Source organism: Garra rufa, chromosome 5, assembly GCF_049309525.1.
Source record: "Garra rufa chromosome 5, GarRuf1.0, whole genome shotgun sequence".
NCBI classification, from domain to species: domain Eukaryota; kingdom Metazoa; phylum Chordata; class Actinopteri; order Cypriniformes; family Cyprinidae; genus Garra; species Garra rufa.
In genome coordinates this window covers 25,639,635-25,661,175 of record NC_133365.1, presented here as the reverse complement: position 1 = coordinate 25,661,175, position 21,541 = coordinate 25,639,635, and the positions used below count along the sequence as shown (strand labels likewise).

Here is a 21,541-nt window from a genome sequence, read left to right as displayed (position 1 = left end):
AAGACCCTGGAAATTCCTCAGGTTGATTTGTTTTACTAAGGACAGGATGTATCTGCTGAGTTTTATTTTGCTTTGGAGATGTAGACATTGTTGAACTGTGCAAATTAACTGGTGTCTCACTCAGCCTACTATTTATGCCAGATTTTGCTTCTGGGATTTGTTGGACAGAGTTGAGCTGAGCAAGAAGAGCAGAAGACCTCAACAATTCCTCAGGTTGATTTGTTTTACTCTGGACCTGTTGTATCTGCTGCGTTTCATATTTCTTTGGAGATGTACACTCTATATTTTCCATGTCGTCTTCCTGGTCTTCATTGCTGACTTCCCTTATGGAGGGCGTTTTGCCACATGCAAAGTGAGCATTGTGTCGTGCAGCTCTTATCTCCTGAGCTGTCTTTAGCCTTGTCTCCGATTTCACACTTGTGTCTATGGACTCCACTTTAATGGTTGAAATCTGCAACTTCACTCCATCATTAAATTTGTTTCTATCATGCAAGGCTTCATTGCAAGCAAGACTTATTGTAGAGTCCTGATTGGAAATGGACTCTTCTTTTGTAATGGATTTACTACTCAAAAGCACATTGTCCTTATGGTTAAGTGTCCCAGACATCCCTGCATGTTGACTTTTCTGTTTCTCTGTGGATTTCTGCTGAATTGGCTGTTTTCCACATAGATCTTCAGCCAACATAGTACTTTCACCATGGCTGTCTGCCATTTTGGAAAGACAGGTGTCAGTCTTGGATACCCGAGGCCCAGAAAGCAGACCAATGTCCAAGGTGCCCTCTAGTGGCTTTAAAGAGGACACAAGCCGTCCCTCCAATTTGTACTCAGAGGAAGTCTTCCTGATAGAACCATCAGAAGCAATCATTTGAAGTTTTTCTACTGCACTCTCTCCTCTGCCACTAAAAAGCTTAGGAGCCAAAGTTTCAGAAGTGCCATGGATGTTGCACATGCCTCCTTTAACATGTTCTAAAGCCAACGCGGAATCCAGCTGAAGACTTTTGGACCTGGTGGTGTTGAAATGAATGCTTTCATGAACACCAGAGGATATTCGACACAAGGAGTCCTCCCTATCCTCAAAGGACTGTCTCTTTCTGGCTAATTCCATGTTGGAAGCTTTAAAATCTATTCTCTCTGGTTTATTACTTTCCTTCATTGACCAAGAAATTTGTCGTTCTGACCTCACATTCTCACTTAAAAGTGATACACAGTCTCCACTGGTGACAGACTCAGCTATGCTCTCACAGACTCTTGGGTTTAATTTTTTGTAGAGGACATCCTTCAAAGTAGCATTTGTAGACTTGTCCAGGGATCCGGATTCTGAACCCTGGGATCTCACACTGGGACGTGTAGGGACACTCCACTCCTTGTCTTCAGCAGCAGAACCTTCCATATCTTGCACGGTGTCCTGTTTTTGCATAGACTCTCGTCTCTCAGCCCAGTCCTGCCTCTTCACCACCACTTTAGCCTTTAGCTTCTCCCTATCTAGCTCCTCTACTGACTCCTGTCGGCCAACTTTGCGAGTGACAGGCCGCTTTAGGCAACCCTGCTCAGCAGGCCTCACCCGAGTAATAGTGGGTGGCTCACAGGAAGTGCTCTCCTCAATGTATGGTGGGATATGCTCCCCTCTAGATGAGGCCTCCCCTTGAGACTCCTCTTGGGTGACCTCCAAACTGTGCTTCCGGGTGCATAAGTGTTTTTTGTCACCAGCGTAAGAGGGGGAAAGCTTCTCCTCAGATTGAACTCGCTTCAAGAGTGGGGACCGAGGAGGCTCTGCACTTTTAGGTCGCACCATATGACGTACAATAGTGGGAGGTGAGTGCATTTTGGCTGGGAAGGCCTGAGAAGTTTTGCAGCTACTCACAGTGTGAGTCAGCAAGGGAGATGGGGACCGCTGAGGAGAAGTTGGCTGTGGCTGAGGGGTCGGGGAGGGTGTGCGAGCCAATGGTGAGAGGGGAATGCTTCCTGCTGATTTACGTCGACCCTGGCGTAACCGTCCAGGTAGTTTGGGACCCAGGCCATGCAGAGTGCTGGGTCGGATGTGGCCAGAGCCTGCTGGTGAGTTAGGTGCGCTGGAACTAGGGGAGCTACTCTGTGATGAATTGCCACCTGGAAGAAAGTGTGAAAAGTTAAAAACTTAAAGTGCCTTTTAAAAAAAATTACTTTCATTCAGATTTCATAATTCCACACTGAAGTGAACAGGATGTGCATGGAACACAAAAACACCCCTTGACACATGACAGGCAATATTATAAAAAAAAAAAAAAAGTTTTAATCGGGTAATGTAAGGCACATACCTGACTGGTTGAAGTCAGGTGTGGGGCGAAAGGCAGCTGTGGGGGAGCGTGGTGAGAGGCTGTGTGTAGGAGATCCAGGTAGACTCTCTCCTGAAGACAGTGAGCGGTTTAATGAGGAGAAACTACGGCTGGTGTGCAAGAGTGGAGAGGGCTGCATGGCAAAACGTTTGAATACAGAACGCCGCCTGGAGAGGAAATAAAAGCTTGAGCTGTAAAAACGCATTGGAATATCCAAAAAGACAGTGTATAATATGCATGCAAAAAAATTAAAATATATATTGAAAGCACAATGCATGGAATACCATTTCATAACGCAATGCGCTAAGCAATTTCAAAAATGATTCACATTTATTTTTCTTCTCTATTTATTTCATCAGATGCCCAAAATGTAAGATATTTTTACCCAAAAATTAAAAGACAAACAGTAGGATAAAATAGTAGGTAATATACAGTATATACTACACAGCATGCAGCATTTACCATTTACCATTTCGAACACAGAGTGAACAATGCAGCAACAGCTACATCCAGTGGCAGTAGGGGGATGTTGCTACTAAGGTGTTTATCCAAGTAGTTTATCCAAATTAATGTGATTATGTAGACAAACATTTACAGAACCCGAAATGGACAAGAATAATTATATTCTTTTTTTTTTTTTTTTTTTTTTTTTTACCTTTCTTGAGTTTTCTCTTTCTTCGGCTTCTTTGTTCTTCTCACCATTTTGCTTCTGTAACTATTTCTTCTAGCTGGACCAGTTTTGATAGAAGTGTTTTCAAAAGGAGTAGTGGATATCGCGACTTTACTTCCACTCTGCAAAAAAACATGTAAGTGTCAATTACAGACATAGAAAACAAGCAGTGAAAATAGTGTTGTGGTTGTCACATTGGTTGTTTTTTTCACCTTCAGCAATAGTTCCACCACCTCAGTGTGAAGCAGCCCATGAACTGTTTCTCCATTCACATGAGTGATCAGGTCTCCAGCCTTAAGACCAGCCTTGTGAGCAGGGCCACCATCCTCTACATTCTATTCCCCAAAAATACAATTTACATAGTAAATCATACACAAATCAAAAGCTTTCATCAATATCTTGACTATCTGTGATGCAGCCACAGCTGCAACAAGTGAGAATACATTTTATCAGCTGTTTTGGTTCTATGCTGGACAGTACTGTCACACTTACCCAGACCATGTGATAAACTGTATAAACATCACTGTCACAGGCGTAGACCCGGATCGCTCTCAGAGTGAAGCCAAACTTCTTCCCTGAGCTGTGGATGATGATTGGCTGACGACAGATGACACCACTAAGGGAGGAGTCTCGGCTGGGGGAGGAGTCTCTAGAGGATGGGTCTGAAGACAGTGAGTATGGAGAAATGGGGCTTGCCAATGGTGAAACACCAAAAACATCTGGGGGAACAAAGGAAAGGGTCGAATCTGATATTAATAAATCACCTGACTGGTGCAGTGCAACATTAAGTAATCACCTTTCAAAAAAAAAAAAAACCTGACATGGACAATAACAAAAACGTGGTCATGAATGTAAAGATGTCCCAACATATTCTTTCACATACACACACACACACACACACACACACACACACACACACATTGTACACTCACCTCCTGGAATCATGAGTGACAGGGCACTGGTAGACACTGATTTTGTGACTTTGCTGACTACACACTGTTTTTCTGTGGCCTCAGGTTTGGGAGCTGTCAGGAAGGAGCCTGTATCAGAGGAAGGCTTACAAGAGCTGTCCAGATTCTCCACTCCATCTCCACGTGATGGTGCCTGATCCAGATGCTCAGAGAAACTGCCTACTCCACAAAAAAAATAAATAAATAAATAAATAAAAAAATAAGTTAGTTATAACAGTTTTGCAATGCACATATTTCTCTTAAAATAAGTTTTATTATTTAAAATTTCTAATGTTCCTCTGACCTAATCAAAGCCCATTAGATCACTTTGCTATCTGCTAACAAATCACATTTTTCAGTTAAAATGGGGGTCAGCTACCCTGGAAATCCAGAGGTCTCGCGAGAGCACAATTTGAATTGTCTCTGCAAGACACTCTGGCATCGAGCAATGATGCAGGTTACTGCAATACATAAGCAATAGTGGGAACCAATCAAATCGGTGTATCTGATGTAGGCGGGCCAGAGGCGAGCTAAGCTGATGATGACAGCACTGCGACGTCCGAATCATATAGTAAACTTTGAAAGATCGCGGTCGCTACAGATGAACAACAAGTTGTTTGAAACGGCTTTGGCCGCTACAATGAACGAGTTAGACTTGGCTTTCCATATAAAAGAGGAACAGAAAACCGAAAACTCGAATCGTTCCTTTGCAAGAAGGACGTTTTTGCTGTTTTGCCGACTGGATACGGCAAGAGTTTAATCTATCAGTTCACGAGTTCACGCTTACATATAATTAGCCGGAGAATAGTAGTGCATGTTTGGCGTGCTGTCCGGTGAAGGGCTCCGAGCTCGGGAGTGGCCCGAACCCAGAGTACGTTACCCCCCAATAGGAGTAGTGAGAACTCGGAGTGATGAGATGGGGTGGTGGAGGTTTACTGATAAACCATCGAGTGAATTGAGGTGAGTCAGCTGTATTTAAACCTATGGCGCTTATTGACTTGTGATGTTTACGCTATGCATCTGACGCGCTTCTCCCGAACTTTGTTAATGAAACATCATTTAGCTCTGCTGGTAGCTAAGCGTGTATTGTTGTGATTGGTCGTGGCGTTATCCAATTGCGTGCAGTTAGAGTTTCAAATGCATGCTTGGTGCCGCCCCTCGAGTTAGGCAGTTTTCATTGCTCGATCCCAGACCCATAATCTTAATAGATTAGGGTCTGGATTTTTCCAGGCTATGGGTCAGCTGTACCTTGGCAAAAAAAAAAATAAAAAATAAATAAACATAAAATACAGCAAATACATTGCAGGACTCCATTGCCTATAGTACAGCATGTACACCAATAGCATGTGATAATTAATTGCATTTATTAATGTTTTATACATGGAGTCTTTTAAAGGGGTCCTATTATGCTTCTTTACAAAGTCTTTAATTTGTTTTTGAGGTGTACTTGAACATGCTGACATGCTTAGTTGTTCGAAAAACGCATTATTTTTCACATAATTTACATTATTACAATAGCTTTCTCCCCAGGCTGGCACAAACGGCTCGATTAGACCGGTCTACAGCGTAGACTGCGTTCCGCCCTGCTGCGACCCTTCCCAAAGCAGCAAACTAGATTAAAGTGATTCTTACGTTTTAAATATATATATATATGTATATTTTTACACAAACACATCTGATCGCTAAAGGAGGCTTTTAGCGACCGCCCCGGAGCCATGTGAGGCATTTTTTTTTATTATGGATCGACTTATTTTCAATCTATGCTGTTCTATGAGTACCAGAATTGATTTAATATAACTCCGATTGCATTCGCCTGAAAGAAGGAAGTCATATACACCTAGGATGCATAAAGGGTGAGTAAATAATACGCTATTGTTGGTCCTATCGTCAGCATACGAGATCGCGGATACGTGATATTATCATTATTGTGCTAATGTATTTAGTTATTTGCATGCCTGAAACCATAAGGCTAGTGAAGCTATCTACACTGTATGATAAATAAATCTCTTACCACATACTGCACATATCTACGGTGCGGCGGTGTTTACATGAGCCGCGGATCTGCGTGTGTTTGGACCCTCTGTACAACACACGTGAATGGCGCTGCTTCAGCACGGCTACCAGAGCAGTTCACAAACCTTTAGTTAAAGCTGCGTTTAAACGAGCCGACCTACGGCTCGCTGTAGCATCCCAAAAGCGGCTGTCCATATTACATGGGTAAAGTTAGGCGAATCCCTCACCCGCCAACGAATTGAATTTCAGTAGGCGGGATACCGCGTTGTGACATCATTGCATCCGGAAAACAAACGCTGTAGTCCAAACGAGTCGTTCGCTGTAGTTCTTGAAAAGTGATTTTTTAAAAACGAAATATCTCCGTTTGGAGTGGACTTTGAGATTTGTAACTTTGTAGATGTTTTTTATGCCCAAACATACACACCACACACTGGCTAAAGTTCAAAAAGTGTAAAAGCATAATAGCACCCCTTTAAGACCTTAAATGTAAATTAAATTCAATTAAATTCAAGTTTATTTGTATAGCGCTTTTCACGATACAAATCACTGCAAAGCAGCTGTACAAAAATGTAGGTTACTACAATATATTTAGTAGCTTACTAGTGGTGACTACTGTATGTCAAGTCGATGTACATATGGTATAGATGTATGTGAAAATCAGTAATGGTAATTTTTGATTTTTGGTAATCAAAAATAAACTAAACATACATAAACATTCATTCATTCATTTATCCACGTACATTCCTATCTCCTGTAAATACATATCTCCTGTACCTGAGAGGGTGGAGTTACTGATGGTGCTACAAGGTGTGGCAGGATCAGGCTCATCCTGAGGCAACTCCCCAATACTAAAAGTCACTTTACTGGGGTCTTCCAGAGCCAGGGAGCCCTCACCATCTTCCACTTCTGCAGAGATGGCGAACTTAGGAAGAAGACCAGAACACCTGCTCAAGCTGGTGCTCTCAGTGTCAGATGAATGAGAGAGAGAAGGGCTAGAGAAGAGAAACAAAGTAAAATTAAAGCTGCAAGCAGCGATGAACGGGCCCTCGCACACGGGCTCGCCACTGACCGGTGGCTTTAGGAACACAGCAAATGGTGGGTAGTATGCTTTTAATACAGTAAAAATAGGAGAAATATGTCAAAGTCACTTAAATGTGCCAAATTTCCTGCTGCCAGCTGGTGGCGCTATGCCAATAACTGATTATTGGCATGTAGATGTGTTCAGGCCACCACTTTCATCAAACAGATGAAGTTTGGTGCAGATTGACCTTGGTATGTTTGAGTTAGTGAAAGATATGATATATCCTGCTGCCAACAGGTGGCGCTATGATAATATCTGAATATTGGCCTTTAGGTGTCTTCAGGCTAAGACTCTTACCAAACCTGTGAAGTTTGAGGCAGATCGGACATTTTATGGCTGAGTTATAACAACTTCTATGTCCATGGCGAAACATCAAATTTTGTCACGCCGCCACAGACACACCCTTTAACGAAAACTCAAGATCTTCGCAATTTAACATCTCTAAGGCCTCTAGATCAGACTGACCAAATATAATGTTGATATCATTAAATCTCTAGGAGGAGTTTGGTACAAGTCATTTCCTGATGCCAACAGGTGGCGCTGTGATTATAATAGAATATTGGCCTTCAGATGTGTTCAGGCCAGGACTCTTATCGAACATTTGAAGTTTGAGGCAAATCAGACATTTTATGGCTGAGTTATAACAAGTTTTATATCCATGGCGAGACCTCGAAATTTGTCAGGCCACCACGGACACGCCCTTCAACGAAAACTCAAGATCTTCGCAATTTAACATCACTAAAGCCTTTTTATTAGACTGACCGATTTTGGAGTTGATCTGATCAAATCTCTTGGAGGAGTTTGTTGGAGAGTACAGCATGACACTTCCTGTTGCCAGCAGGTGGCGCTATGAGTAAAACTGAATATGGGCATGTAGATATCATCAGGTCAGGAGTGTTATCACACATGTGAAGTTTGGGACAGATCGGACATTGTATGCCTGAGTTATAGCAACTTCCTTTTTCATGGCGAAACATCGAAATTTGCGAGGCCGCCATGGACACGCCCTCCGATGAAAACTCTAGATCTTCACAATTTAACGTCACAAAGGGCTTTAGACTAGACTCTGTAAATTTGGCGTTGATCCGAATAAATGTGTAGGCGGAGTTCGTTCAAGTACGACGCCTGAAAATGGCAAAAATGACACAAATTTTGTTGAGAATATTAATATTAACCGACTTCCTGTTGGGTTCCGGATTTTGCTCCAAGAGGCTTTTTTGTAGGTATTGTTGTGTTACATGTGTGTACCGATTTTCGTGCATGTACGTAAATCACAGCTGAAAGCGCACACCGCTGAACGTCTAAAGGTGGCGCTGTCGAGCCATTTTGCCACACCCACTTCTGAAACCCATATCAGACGTAAATTTTCGCCAGGTTTGATGTGTGTGCAAAGTTTCATGAGTTTTCGGGTATGTCTAAGCCCTCAAAAATGCGATTCATTTTGGAGAAGAATAATAATAATAATAATAATTAAAGCTGCGAGCAGCGATGAACGGGCCCTCGCACCCGGGCTCACCGCCGACCGGTGGCTTCAGGAAAACAGCAAACGGTGGGCAGTATGCTTTTAATACAGTAAATGTAGGAGAAATATGTCAAAGTCACTTAAATGTGCCAAACTTGCCGCTGCCAGCTGGTGGCGCTATGCCTATAACTGATTATTGGCATGTAGATGTGTTCAGGCCAGCACTATTATCAAACATATGAAGTTTGGTGCAGATTGACCTTGGTATGTTTGAGTTAGTGAAATATATGATATATCCTGCTGCCAACAGGTGGCGCTATGATAATATCTGAATATTGGTCTTTAGGTGTCTTCAGGCCAGGACTCTTACCAAACCTGTGAATTTTGTGGCAGATCAGACATTTTCAGGCTAAGTTATAACCACTTCTATGTCTATGCAGAAACATCAAACTTTGTCAGGCCACCACGGACATGCCCTTTAATGAAAACTCAAGATCTTCACAATTTAACATCTATAAGGCCTCAAGATCAGACTGACCAAATATAATGTTGATTTAACTAAATGCAATCAATGCAAGGACTTCAGATAAATGCCAACTGTGAACCAGTATGCTACAAATTCCCTATTTTCTGATGAAGATGATAAGAACATGATTCATGATGATAGCAAAATGTTATTATTGCTTGCTTTACGTCCACCACTTCTGCTTAAATGTCATTGTTACCTATCTGTACAATTTTTGTGTGGATATTGCTTTGCTGGTGACTCCTGTTATAAGACATCACTCTTAAGTGCTACATAACTAAGAATCAATAAGGAAGACGGTGCCCAGTTGGCACATGCATTCACAGTAACCCTCTGCTAGTTTGGATTTTAAGTTTACAGAATTGAAAGGGTTACACTTTAAAATCAACACACAGACACATACACACAAAATATAAAATGTTGCCATCCAGTTTCATTTGTTAAAATTAACTATATTAGTTAAAATGACCAATAAATAAATAGCATTTATTAATGTTAATTAATATTAAGCTAAAAAAAGTATTCATATAAAGTTTATGTACTGTGAATTAACATGAACATGAACACAGTTCATGTGGGTGTTCAGCAATACACAATAAAGTGCTCTATAAATGCTTCATTCTTTCAAAATATCTTTAAAAATCAAGTTGAGTATTTTAACGGGGTGATACATATATATAACTGATCTTAAAATTATGGTTTTCAGATGTTTTGAAGAGATAACAGTAACGTTTGTTTTGTTGTCAAAGTTTGACTTAATTTTTTATTATTATGATTTTATATTCAATAAATAACACTATGTAAATATTGTCTATCAATGAAGATAAATTGATCATGCTAAAAAGTTGTATTTTTTTAAATCTTTTGCTATGTGACTGAATAGGACAAGTTCATGGTACAGTTAAGTAAAAAATAAATAAAAAACAACAACTGCAAAATACGAACAATGAAAGACTTAGTGACCCTTTATATTTTCTCAAAATATCAGACTCTCAAAGATCAGACATATTTATGTAATTACACTACATACAGTATGTGCATTTTGTTCAAAGATGGTCTGTAGAATGGCTCTCTACTCTGTCACCCTCTCTGCCTCTCACCCCTCCCCCCTGCAATAATGAGCTTCTCTGTGCCTGACTGAACGCACACACATACTGTAGAGACATTCACCAGAGTGACAGCAGGTTTCTGAGTTATCTTTTTAATTTTCTTTAATTCATTGAAGCTTGTATAAAATTTATATTTCCAGCACTTGCTCAGAATGATTAGATCTCTGTGTGAAAAAAGTTTTAAAGAGTTTGGATGCTGCACTTTAAAGATATAAAAAATTAGGGTTATGTTTTTTACTACATCTTTAAAAAAATCACCACGTCAACACCGTTCGAGATATCCAAAATCCGCTCGCAATTTAACATCTTCAGAATCTTCTCTTCATGTTAAAAAAGTTTGGTGTGAACAGCTGGTTGTTCTTAGGAGTAGTATGAATTTGTTTACTACCTGATTTTTCAAAAAATCCACCTTCAAATCAAAATAGCCGGCTTTCTGTTGGTCTTAGCTAATGAGTTTGATTTAGAAAGTTGTCCAGATTGATGAGAACAATATAAGTACAGAGTTTGGTGACTGTAGGAAAAACTAACCCCCCAACTTTTGTCAAAAGATGGCGCTATAGAGTGCCTGCTCCACGCCCATTTATGACCTTTTGCCAGTGTCTAACTATCATTAATATTGATGTGTGTGTTGAGTTTCATGAAATTCTAAGCATGTTATCTGCCTCGAAAAGACAGGAATGTAATTTTAAAGTTTGACACGTTGCCATGGCAACAGCATTTGATTTATCATCGACCCCTTTACATATTCTTATCGGCCGTGTTTTGACATGATTTTGATGAAGTTTAAAGAAAATCGAGTAAAATTAAGAGGCTGATTTCAAAGCATTTTGAAAATGACACGTTTCCTGCTGCCAGTTAGTGGCGCTATAACTTTGACTCATAATAGTCACATTTATGGAATCGGCATCATACAACGAACAAACTGGTGAAGTTTCATCAGAATCAGGCAATGTGTGCAACAGTTATTAGACACTTCCTGTTTCTCATTTCTCGCCATAACTTTGTCGCCTTGCCACGGCCAAACCGTTCGAGATATCAAAAATCTCCTCGCAATTTAGCGTCCCCAATGTCTTGAGATCATGCTGACCGAGTTTGGTGACAATCCCATGGAATTCCTGGGAGGAGTACGTTAAATTCCAGAGCATGCGCTTTTTAAACAGCCCTAAATATCTCACTTCCTGTTGCGTGGAGCCCATGACATAGAGTACAAAAGTTGTTCAGCTCGATGAGTTCTATATGTGTACCGAGTTTCATATCAATACGCGCAAGTATGTGTGCGCAGTACATCAAGTTTTCAAACTGTGTTCCAGGGGGCGCTGTAGAGGCCCTGAACCACGCCCGGGTCCCAGCCTCTGTGGCGTCCGGACGACGGCAGATTCCGACGTATGTGCAAATTTTCAAGAGTTTTTGAGTATGTTAAGGCCCCCAAAAGTGCCCCAACGGTTGAAAAAAAAAAAAAAAAAATAAGAATCCTTAGAAGAACAATAGGGCCTTCGCCCTTTTGGGCTCGGGCCCTAATAATAATAATAATAATAATAATAATTAAAGCTGCAAGCAGCGATGAACGGGCCCTCGCACACGGGCTCACCGCCGACCGGTGGCTTTAGGAACACAGCAAATGGTGGGTAGAATGCTTTTAATACAGTAAAAATAGGAGAAATATGTCAAAGTCACTTAAATGTGCCAAATTTCCTGCTGCCAGCTGGTGGCGCTATGCCTATAACTGATTATTGACATGTAGATGTGTTCAGGCCACCACTTTCATCAAACATATGAAGTTTGGTGCAGATTGACCTTGGTATGTTTGAGTTAGTGAAAGATATGATATATCCTGCTGCCAACAGGTGGCGCTATGATAATATCTGAATATTGGTCTTTAGATGTCTTCAGGCCAGGACTCTCACCAAACCTGTGAAGTTTGAGGCAGATCGGACATTTTATGGCTGAGTTATAACAACTTCTATGTCCATGGCGAAACATCAAACTTTGTCATGCAGCCACAGACACGCCCTTTAACGAAAACTCAAGATCTTCGCAATTTAACATCTTTAAGGCCTCTAGATCAGACTGACCAAATATAATGTTGATATCATTAAATCTCTAGGAGGAGTTTGATACAAGTCATTTCCTGTTGCCAACAGGTGGCGCTGTGATTATAATAGAATATTGGCCTTCAGATTGGTTCAGGCCAGGACTCTTATCGAACATGTGAAGTTTGAGGCAAATCGGACATTTTATGGCTGAGTTATAACAAGTGTATTATCCATGGCGAGACCTCGAAATTTGCCAGGCCGCCACGGACACGCCCTTCAACGAAAACTCAAGATCTTCGCAATTTAACATCGCTAAAGCCTTTTTATTAGACTGACCGATTTTGGTGTTGATCTGATAAAATCTCTTGGAGGAGTTTGTTGCAGAGTACAGCATGACACTTCCTGTTGCCAGCAGGTGGCGCTATGAGTAAAACTGAATATGGGCATGTAGATGTCATCAGGTCAGGAGTGTTATCACACATGTGTAGTTTGGGACGGATCGGACATTGTATGCCTGAGTTATAGCAACTTCCTTTTTCATGGCGAAACATCGAAATTTGCGAGGCCGCCATGGACACGCCCTCCGATAAAAACTCTAGATCTTCACAATTTAACGTCACAAAGGGCTTTAGACTAGACTCTGCAAATTTGGTGTTGATCCGAATAAACCTCTAGGAGGAGTTCGTTCAAGTACGACGCCTGAAAATGGCAAAAATGACACAAATTTTGTTGAGAATATTAATATTAACCGACTTCCTGTTGGGTTCCGGATTTTGCTCCAAGAGGCTTTTTTGTAGGTATTGGTGTGTTACATGTGTGTACCGATTTCCGTGCATGTACAGTACGTGAATCACAGCTGAAAGCGCACACTGCGGAACGTGTAAAGGTGGCGCTGTCGAGCCATTTTGCCACACCCACTTCTGAAACCCATATCAGACGTAAATTTTCGCCAGGTCTGATGTGTGTGCGAAGTTTCATGAGTTTTCGGGTATGTCTAAGCCCTCAAAAATGCGATTCATTTTGGAGAATAATAATAATTAAAGCTGCAAGCAGCGATGAACGGGCCCTCGCACCCGGGCTCACCGCCGACCAGTGGCTTTAGGAAAACAGCAAACGGTGGGCAGTATGCTTTTAATACAGTAAATATATGAGAAATATGTCATTTTATGGCTGAGTTATTACACCTATGTCCATGGCGAAACATCAAACTTTGTCAGGCCGCCATGGACACGCCCTTTACTGAAACTCAAGATCTTCACAATTTAACATCTCTAAGGCCTCTAGATCAGACTGACCAAATATAATGTTGATTTCATTAAATGTCTAGGAGGAGTTTGCTATAAACCTAATCCCCTGCAAGGACTTCAGATAATGCCAACTGTGAACCAAATGTGAACATTTTCCCTATATTCTGATGATGATGATAAGAACATGTAATTCATGATGATAACAAAATGTTATTATTGCTTGCATTACATTCACCACTTCTGCTTAAATCGTTACCTATCTGTACAATTTGTATGTGGATATTGCTTTGCTGGTGACTCCTGTTATAAGACATCACTCTTAAGCGCTACATAACTAAGAATCAATTAGGAAAACGGTGCACAGTTGGCAAATGCATTCACAGTAACCCTCTGCTAGTTTGGATTTTAAGTTTACTGAATTGAAAGGGTTACACTTTAAAATCAACACAGAGACACATACACACAATATATAAAATGTTGCCATCCAGTTTCATTTGTTAACATTAACTATATTAGTTAACATGAACAATAATTAAATAGCATTTATTAATGTTAATTAATATTAAGCTAAAAAAAAGTATTCATATATTGTTTAAAGGTAAATTAGTATCTTTTAGTTTATGTACTGTGAATTAACATGAACATGAACACAGTTCATGTGGGTGTACAGCAATACACAATAAAGTGCTCTTTAAACGCTTAATTCTTTCAATATATCTTTAAAAATCAAGTTGAGTGTTTTAATGGGGCGATATATATATAACTGATCTTCAAATGATGGTTTTCGGATGTTTTGAACAGATAACAGCAAAGTTTGTTTTGTTGTCAAAGTTTGTCTTGAAATTTTTAATTATTATTTTATATTCAATAAATAACACTATGAAAATATTGTCTACAATGAAGATAAATCACTCATGCTTAAAAGTTGTATTTTTCTTAATCTTTTGCTATGTGACTGAATAGGACAAGTTCATGGTACAGTTCAGTAAAAATAAATAAAAAACAACAACTGCAAAATACAAACAATGAAAGATTTAATGACCCTTTATATTTTCTCAAAATATCAGACATATTTATGTCGATTACGCTACAGCAATGTGCATCTTCCTCAAAGATGGTCTTAAGCAAAACAGCATGCTCCACTGGTCTCTCTCCCTTACACCCCTCCCCCCTTCAGTCACTCTTCAGTGACTCAATGGTGACTGAACACAGACAGGCACAGGCAGAGTGACAGCAGGTTTCTAATTTCTTTTTTTAATTTTCTTTAATTCATAGAAGCTTGTATAAAATTGATATTTACACCACTTGCTCAGAATGATAAGATCTCTGTGTGAAAAAAGTTTTAAAGAGTTTGGATGCTGCACTTTAAAGATATTAAAAAATTACGGTTATGTTTTTTACTACATCTTTAAAAAATCACCACGTCAACACCGTTCAAGATATCCCAAATCCGCTCGCAATTTAACATCTTCAGAATCTTCTCTTCATGTTAAAAAAGTTTGGTGTGAATACCTTGTTGTTCTTAAAAGGAGTGTGAATTTGTTTACAGCCTGATTTTTCCAAAAATCCACATTCAAATCAAAATAGCCTGCTTCCTGTTGGTCTTAGCTAAAGAGTTTGATTTAGAAAGCTGTCCAGATTGATGAGAAGAATATATGTACAGAGTTTGGTGACTGTAGGAAAAACTAACCCCCCAACTTTTGTCAAAAGATGGCGCTATAGAGTGCCTGCTCCACGCCCATTTATGACCTTTTGCCAGTGTCTAAATATCATTAATATTGATGTGTGTGTTGAGTTTCATGAAATTCTTAGCATGTTATCTGCCTCGAAAAGACAGGAATCTAATTTTAAAGTTTGACACGTTGCCATGGCAACAGCATTTGATTTATCATCGAACCCTTTACATATTCTTATCGGCCGTGTTTTGACATTATTTTGATGAAGTTTGAAGATAATCAAGTAAAATTAAGAGGCTGATTTCAAAGGATTTTGAAAATGACACGCTTCCTGCTGCCAGTTGGTGGCGCTATAACTTTGACTCATAATAGTCACATTTATGGAATCGGCATCATACAACGAACAAACTGGTGAAGTTTCATCAGAATCAGGCAATGTGTGCAACAGTAATTAGACACTTCCTGTTTCTCATTTCTCGCCATAACTTTGTCGCCTTGCCACGGCCAAACCGTTCGAGATATCAAAAATCCCCTCGCAATTTAGCGTCCCCAATGTCTTGAGATCATGCTGACCGAGTTTGGTGACAATCCTATGGAAACCCTGGGAGGAGTACGTTAAATTCCAGAGCATGCGCTTTTTAAACAGCCCTAAATATCTCACTTCCTGTTGCGTGGAGCCTATGACATAGAGTACAAAAGTTGTTTGGCTCAGTGAGATCTATATGTGTACCGAGTTTCATATCAGTACGTGCAAGTATGTGTGCGCAGTACATCAAGTTTTCAAACTGTGTTCCAGGGGGCGCTGTAGAGGCCCTGAACCACGCCCGGGTCCCAGCCTCTGTGGCGTCCTGATGGCCGCAGATTCCGACGTGTGTGCAAATTTTCAAGAGTTTTTGAGTATGTTAAGGCCCCCAAAAGTGCCCCAACGGTTGAAAAAAATAAAAATAAAATTAAAGCTGCAAGCAGCGATGAACGGGCCCTCGCACATGGGCTCACCGCCGACCGGTGGCTTTAGGAACACAGCAAATGGTGGGTAGTATGCTTTTAATACAGTAAAAATAGGAAAAATATGTCAAAGTCACTTAAATGTGCCAAATTTCCTGCTGCCAGCTGGTGGCGCTATGCCTATAACTGATTATTGGCATGTAGATGTGTTCAGGCCACCACTTTCATCAAACATATGAAGTTTGGTGCAGATTGACCTTGGTATGTTTGAGTTAGTGAAAGATATGATATATCCTGCTGCCAACAGGTGGCGCTATGATAATATCTGAATATTGGTCTTTAGGTGTCTTCAGGCCAGGACTCTTACCAAACCTGTAAATTTTGTGGCAGATCAGACATTTTATGGCTAAGTTATAACAACTCAATGAAAACTCAAGATCTTCACAATTTAACATCTCTAAGGCCTCAAGATCAGACTGACCAAATATAATGTTGATTTAATTAAATGCAATCAATGCAAGGACTTCAGATAATGCCAACTGTGAACCAATATGCTAAATTTTCCCTTTACTCTGATGATGATGATTAGAACATGATTAATGATGATAACAAAATGTTATTATTGCTTGCTTTACGTCCACCACTTCTGCTTAAATGTCATTGTTACCTATCTGTACAAGTTTTGTGTGGATATTGCTTTGCTGGTGACTCCTCCTGTTATAAGACATCACTCTTAAGCGCTACATAACTAAGAATCAATAAGGAAGACGGTGCCCAGTTGGCACATGCATTCAGAGTAACCCTCTGCTAGTTTGGATTTTAAGTTTACAGAATTGAAAGGGTTAGACTTTAAAATCAACACACAGACACATACACACAAAATATAAAATGTTGCCATTCAGTTTCATTTGTTAGCATTAACTATATTAGTTAACATGACCAATAAATAAATAGCATTTATTAATGTTAATTAATATTAAGCTAAAAAAGTATTCATATATAATTTATGTACTGTGAATTAACATGAACATGAACACAGTTCATGTGGGTGTACAGCAATACACAATAAAGTGCTCTATAAACGCTTCATTCTTTCAAAATATCTTTAAAAACAAGTTGAGTATTGAAAGGGGCGATATATATATATATATATATATATATATATATAACTCATCTTAAAATTTTATAATTTTCAGATGTTTTGAACAGATAACAGCAAAGCTTGTTTTGTTGTCCAAGTTTGTCTTGAAATTGTTAATTTAAATTTTATATTCAATAAATAACACTATGAAAATAAATGTCTATCAATGAAGATAAATCGCTAATGCTAAAAGTTTAATTTTTCTTAATCTTTTGCTATGTGACTGAATAGGACAAGTTCATGGTATAGTTCAGTAAAAAAATAAAAAAATAAAAAAACAACAACTGCAAAATACAAACAATGAAAGACTTAGTGACCCTTTATATTTTCTCAAAATATCAGACTCTCAAAGATCAGACGTATTTATTTCGATTACACTATATATATATGTGTGCATTTCTCAAAGATGGTCTATAAGCAAGATAGCATGTTTCACTTTCTACCCCTCTCTCCCTCTCTGCCTCTCACCCCTCCCCCCTGCAATAATGAGCTTCTCTGTGCCTGACTGAACGCACACACATACTGTAGAGACATTCACCAGAGTGACAGCAGGTTTCTGAGTTCTTTTTTAAATTTTCTTTAATTCATAGAAGCTTGTATACATTTTTTATTTGCAGCACTTGCTCAGAATGATTAGATCTCTGTGTGAAAAAAGTTTTAAAGAGTTTGGATGCTGCACTTTAAAGATATAAAAATATTTTTTACTATATCTTTAAAAAATCACCACGTCCACACCGTTCAAGATATCCAAAATCCGCTCGCAATTTAACATCTTCAGGATATTCTCTTCATGTTAAAAAAGTTTGGTGTGAGCAGCTGGTTGTTCTTAGAAGTAGTGTGCATTTGTTTACAGCCTGATTTTTCCAAAAATCCACATTCAAATCAAAATAGCCGGCTTCCTGTTGGTCTCAGCTAATGAGTTTGATTTAGAAAGTTGTCCAAATTGATGAGATTAATATATGTACAGAGTTTGGTGACTGTAGGAAAAACTAACCCCCCAACTTTTGTCAAAAGATGGCGCTATAGAGTGCCTGCTCCACGCCCATTTATGACCTTTTGCCAGTGTCTAACTATCATAAATATTGATGTGTGTGTTGAGTTTCATGAAATTCTAAGCATGTTAACTGCCTCGAAAAGACAGGAATCTAATTTTAAAGTTTGACATGTTGCCATGGCAACAGCATTCGATTTATCATCGACCCCTTTACATATTCTTATCGGCCGTGTTTTGACATGATTTTGATGAAGTTTAAAGAAAATCGAGTAAAATTAAGAGGCTGATTTCAAAGCATTTTGAAAATGACACACTTCCTGCTGCCAGTTGGTGGCGCTATAACTTTGACTCATAATAGTCACATTTATGGAATCGGCATCATACAACGAACAAACTGGTGAAGTTTCATCAGAATCAGGCAATGTGGTCAACAGTTATTAGACACTTCCTGTTTCTCATTTCTCGCCATAACTTTGTCGCCTTGCCACGGCCAAACCGTTCGAGATATCAAAAATCTCCTCGCAATTTAGCGTCCCCAATGTCTTGAGATCATGCTGACCGAGTTTGGTGACAATCCCATGGAATTCCTGGGAGGAGTACGTTAAATTCCAGAGCATGCGCTTTTTAAACAGCCCTAAATATCTCACTTCCTGTCAGGTGGAGCCTATGACATAGAGTACAAAAGTTGTTTGGCTCAGTGAGATCTATATGAGTACCGAGTTTCATATCAATATGTGCAAGTATGTGTGCGCAGTACATCAAGTTTTCAAACTGTGTTCCAGGGGGGCGCTGTAGAGGCCCTGAACCACGCCCGGGTCCCAGCCTCTGTGGCGTCCTGATGGCCGCAGATTCCGACGTGTGTGCAAATTTTCAAGAGTTTTTGAGTATGTTAAGGCCCCCAAAAGTGCCCGGAAGGTGTAAAAAAAAAAAAATAAAAAAAAATAAGAACCCTTAGAAGAACAATAGGGCCTTCGCCCTTTTGGGCTCGGGCCCTAAAAATAAGAACCCTTAGAAGAACAATAGGGCCTTCGCCCTTTTGGGCTCGGGCCCTAATTAAAGCTGCGAGCAGCGATGAACGGGCCCTCGCACCCGGGCTCACCGTCGACCGGTGGCTTTAGGAAAACAGCAAACGGTGGGCAGTATGCTTTTAATACAGTAAATATATGAGAAATATGTCATAAGTCATTTAAATGTGCCAAACTTCCCATTGGCAGCTGGTGGCGCTATGCCTATAAATGGCATGTAGATGTGTTCAGGCCAGCACTATTATCAAACATATGAAGTTTGGTGCAGATTGACCTTGGTATGTTTGAGTTAGTGAAAGATATGATATATCCTGGTGTCAACAGGTGGCGCTATGATAATATCTGAATATTGGCCTTTAGGTGTCTTCAGGCCACGACTCTTACCAAACCTCTGAAGTTTGAGGCAGATCAGACATTTTATGGCTGAGTTATTACACCTATGTCCATGGCGAAACATCAAACTTTGTCAGGCCGCCACTGAAACTCAAGATCTTCACAATTTAACATCTCTAAGACCTCTAGATCAGACTGACCAAATATAATGTTGATTTCATTAAATGTCTAGGAGGAGTTTGCTATAAACCTAATCCCCTGCAAGGACTTCAGATAATGCCAACTGTGAACCAAATGTGAACATTTTCCCTATATTCTGATGATGATGATAAGAACATGTAATTCATGATGATAACAAAATGTTATTATTGCTTGCATTACATTCACCACTTCTGCTTAAATCGTTACCTATCTGTACATTTTGTATGTGGATATTGCTTTGCTGGTGACTCCTGTTATAAGACATCACTCTTAAGCGCTACATAACTAAGAATCAATTAGGAAAACGGTGCACAGTTGGCAAATGCATTCACAGTAACCCTCTGCTTGTTTGGATTTTAAGTTTACTGAATTGAAAGGGTTACACTTGAAAATCAACACAGAGACACATACACACAATATATAAAATGTTGCCATCCAGTTTCATTTGTTAACATTAACTATATTAGTTAACATGAACAATAATTAAATAGCATTTATTAATGTTAATTAATATTAAGCTAAAAAAAAAGTATTCATATATTGTTTAAAGGTAAATTAGTATCTTTTAGTTTATGTACTATGAATTAACATAAACATGAACACAGTTCATGTGGGTGTACAGCAATACACAATAAAGTGCTCCATAAACGCTTAATTCTTTCAAAATATCTTTAAAAATCAAGTTGAGTGTTTTAATGGGGCGATATATATATAACTGATCTTCAAATGATGGTTTTCGGATGTTTTGAACAGATAACAGCAAAGTTTGTTTTGTTGTCAAAGTTTGTCTTGAAATTTTTAATTATTATAATTTTATATTCAATAAATAACACTATGAAAATATTGTCTACAATGAAGATAAATCACTCATGCTTAAAAGTTGTATTTTTCTTAATCTTTTGCTATGTGACTGAATAGGACAAGTTCATGGTACAGTTCAGTAAAAATAAATAAAAAACAACAACTGCAAAATACAAACAATGAAAGATTTAATGACCCTTTATATTTTCTCAAAATATCAGACATATTTATGTCGATTACGCTACAGCAATGTGCATCTTCCTCAAAGATGGTCTTAAGCAAAACAGCATGTTCCACTGGTCTCTCTCCCTTACACCCCTCCCCCCTTCAGTCACTCTTCAGTGACTCAATGGTGACTGAACACAGACAGGCACAGGCAGAGTGACAGCAGGTTTCTAATTTCTTTTTTTAATTTTCTTTAATTCATAGAAGCTTGTATAAAATTGATATTTACACCACTTGCTCAGAATGATAAGATCTCTGTGTGAAAAAAGTTTTAAAGAGTTTGGATGCTGCACTTTAAAGATATAAAAAAATGACGGTTATGTTTTTTACTACATCTTTAAAAAATCACCACGTCAACACCGTTCAAGATATCCAATATCCGCTCGCAATTTAACATCTTCAGAATCTTCTCTTCATGTTAAAAAAGTTTGGTGTGAATAGCTGGTTGTTCTTAGAAGAAGTGTGAATTTGTTTACAGCCTGATTTTTCCAAAAAAACACATTCAAATGGAAATATCCGGCTTCCTGTTGGTCTTAGCTAATGAGTTTAATTTAGAAAGTTGTCCAGATTGATGAGAACAATATATGTACAGAGTTTGGTGACTGTAGGAAAAACTAACCCCCCAACTTTTGTCAAAAGATGGCGCTATAGAGTGCCTGCTCCACGCCCATTTATGACCTTTTGCCAGTGTCTAACTATCATTAATATTGATGTGTGTGTTGAGTTTCATGAAATTCTTAGCATGTTATCTGCCTCGAAAAGACAGGAATCTAATTTTAAAGTTTGACACGTTGCCA

The 21,541-nt window shown here is 39.2% G+C and overlaps 1 protein-coding gene across 1 annotated transcript in view; it reads right to left on the bottom strand.

Annotated features, from left to right (window-relative positions):
* The window catches only part of mast4 (microtubule associated serine/threonine kinase family member 4), a 180,977-nt gene that overhangs the window by 5,120 nt on the left and 154,316 nt on the right, over positions 1–21,541 (bottom strand). The window contains exons 23-29 of the mRNA XM_073839533.1: positions 6,720–6,937; positions 3,915–4,112; positions 3,475–3,701; positions 3,195–3,317; positions 2,968–3,104; positions 2,295–2,479; positions 167–2,106 (exon numbers count right to left, since the gene is read on the bottom strand). Coding sequence (XP_073695634.1) covers positions 167–2,106; positions 2,295–2,479; positions 2,968–3,104; positions 3,195–3,317; positions 3,475–3,701; positions 3,915–4,112; positions 6,720–6,937 — 3,028 coding nt within the window. The remainder of the gene's footprint in view (positions 1–166; positions 2,107–2,294; positions 2,480–2,967; positions 3,105–3,194; positions 3,318–3,474; positions 3,702–3,914; positions 4,113–6,719; positions 6,938–21,541) is intronic.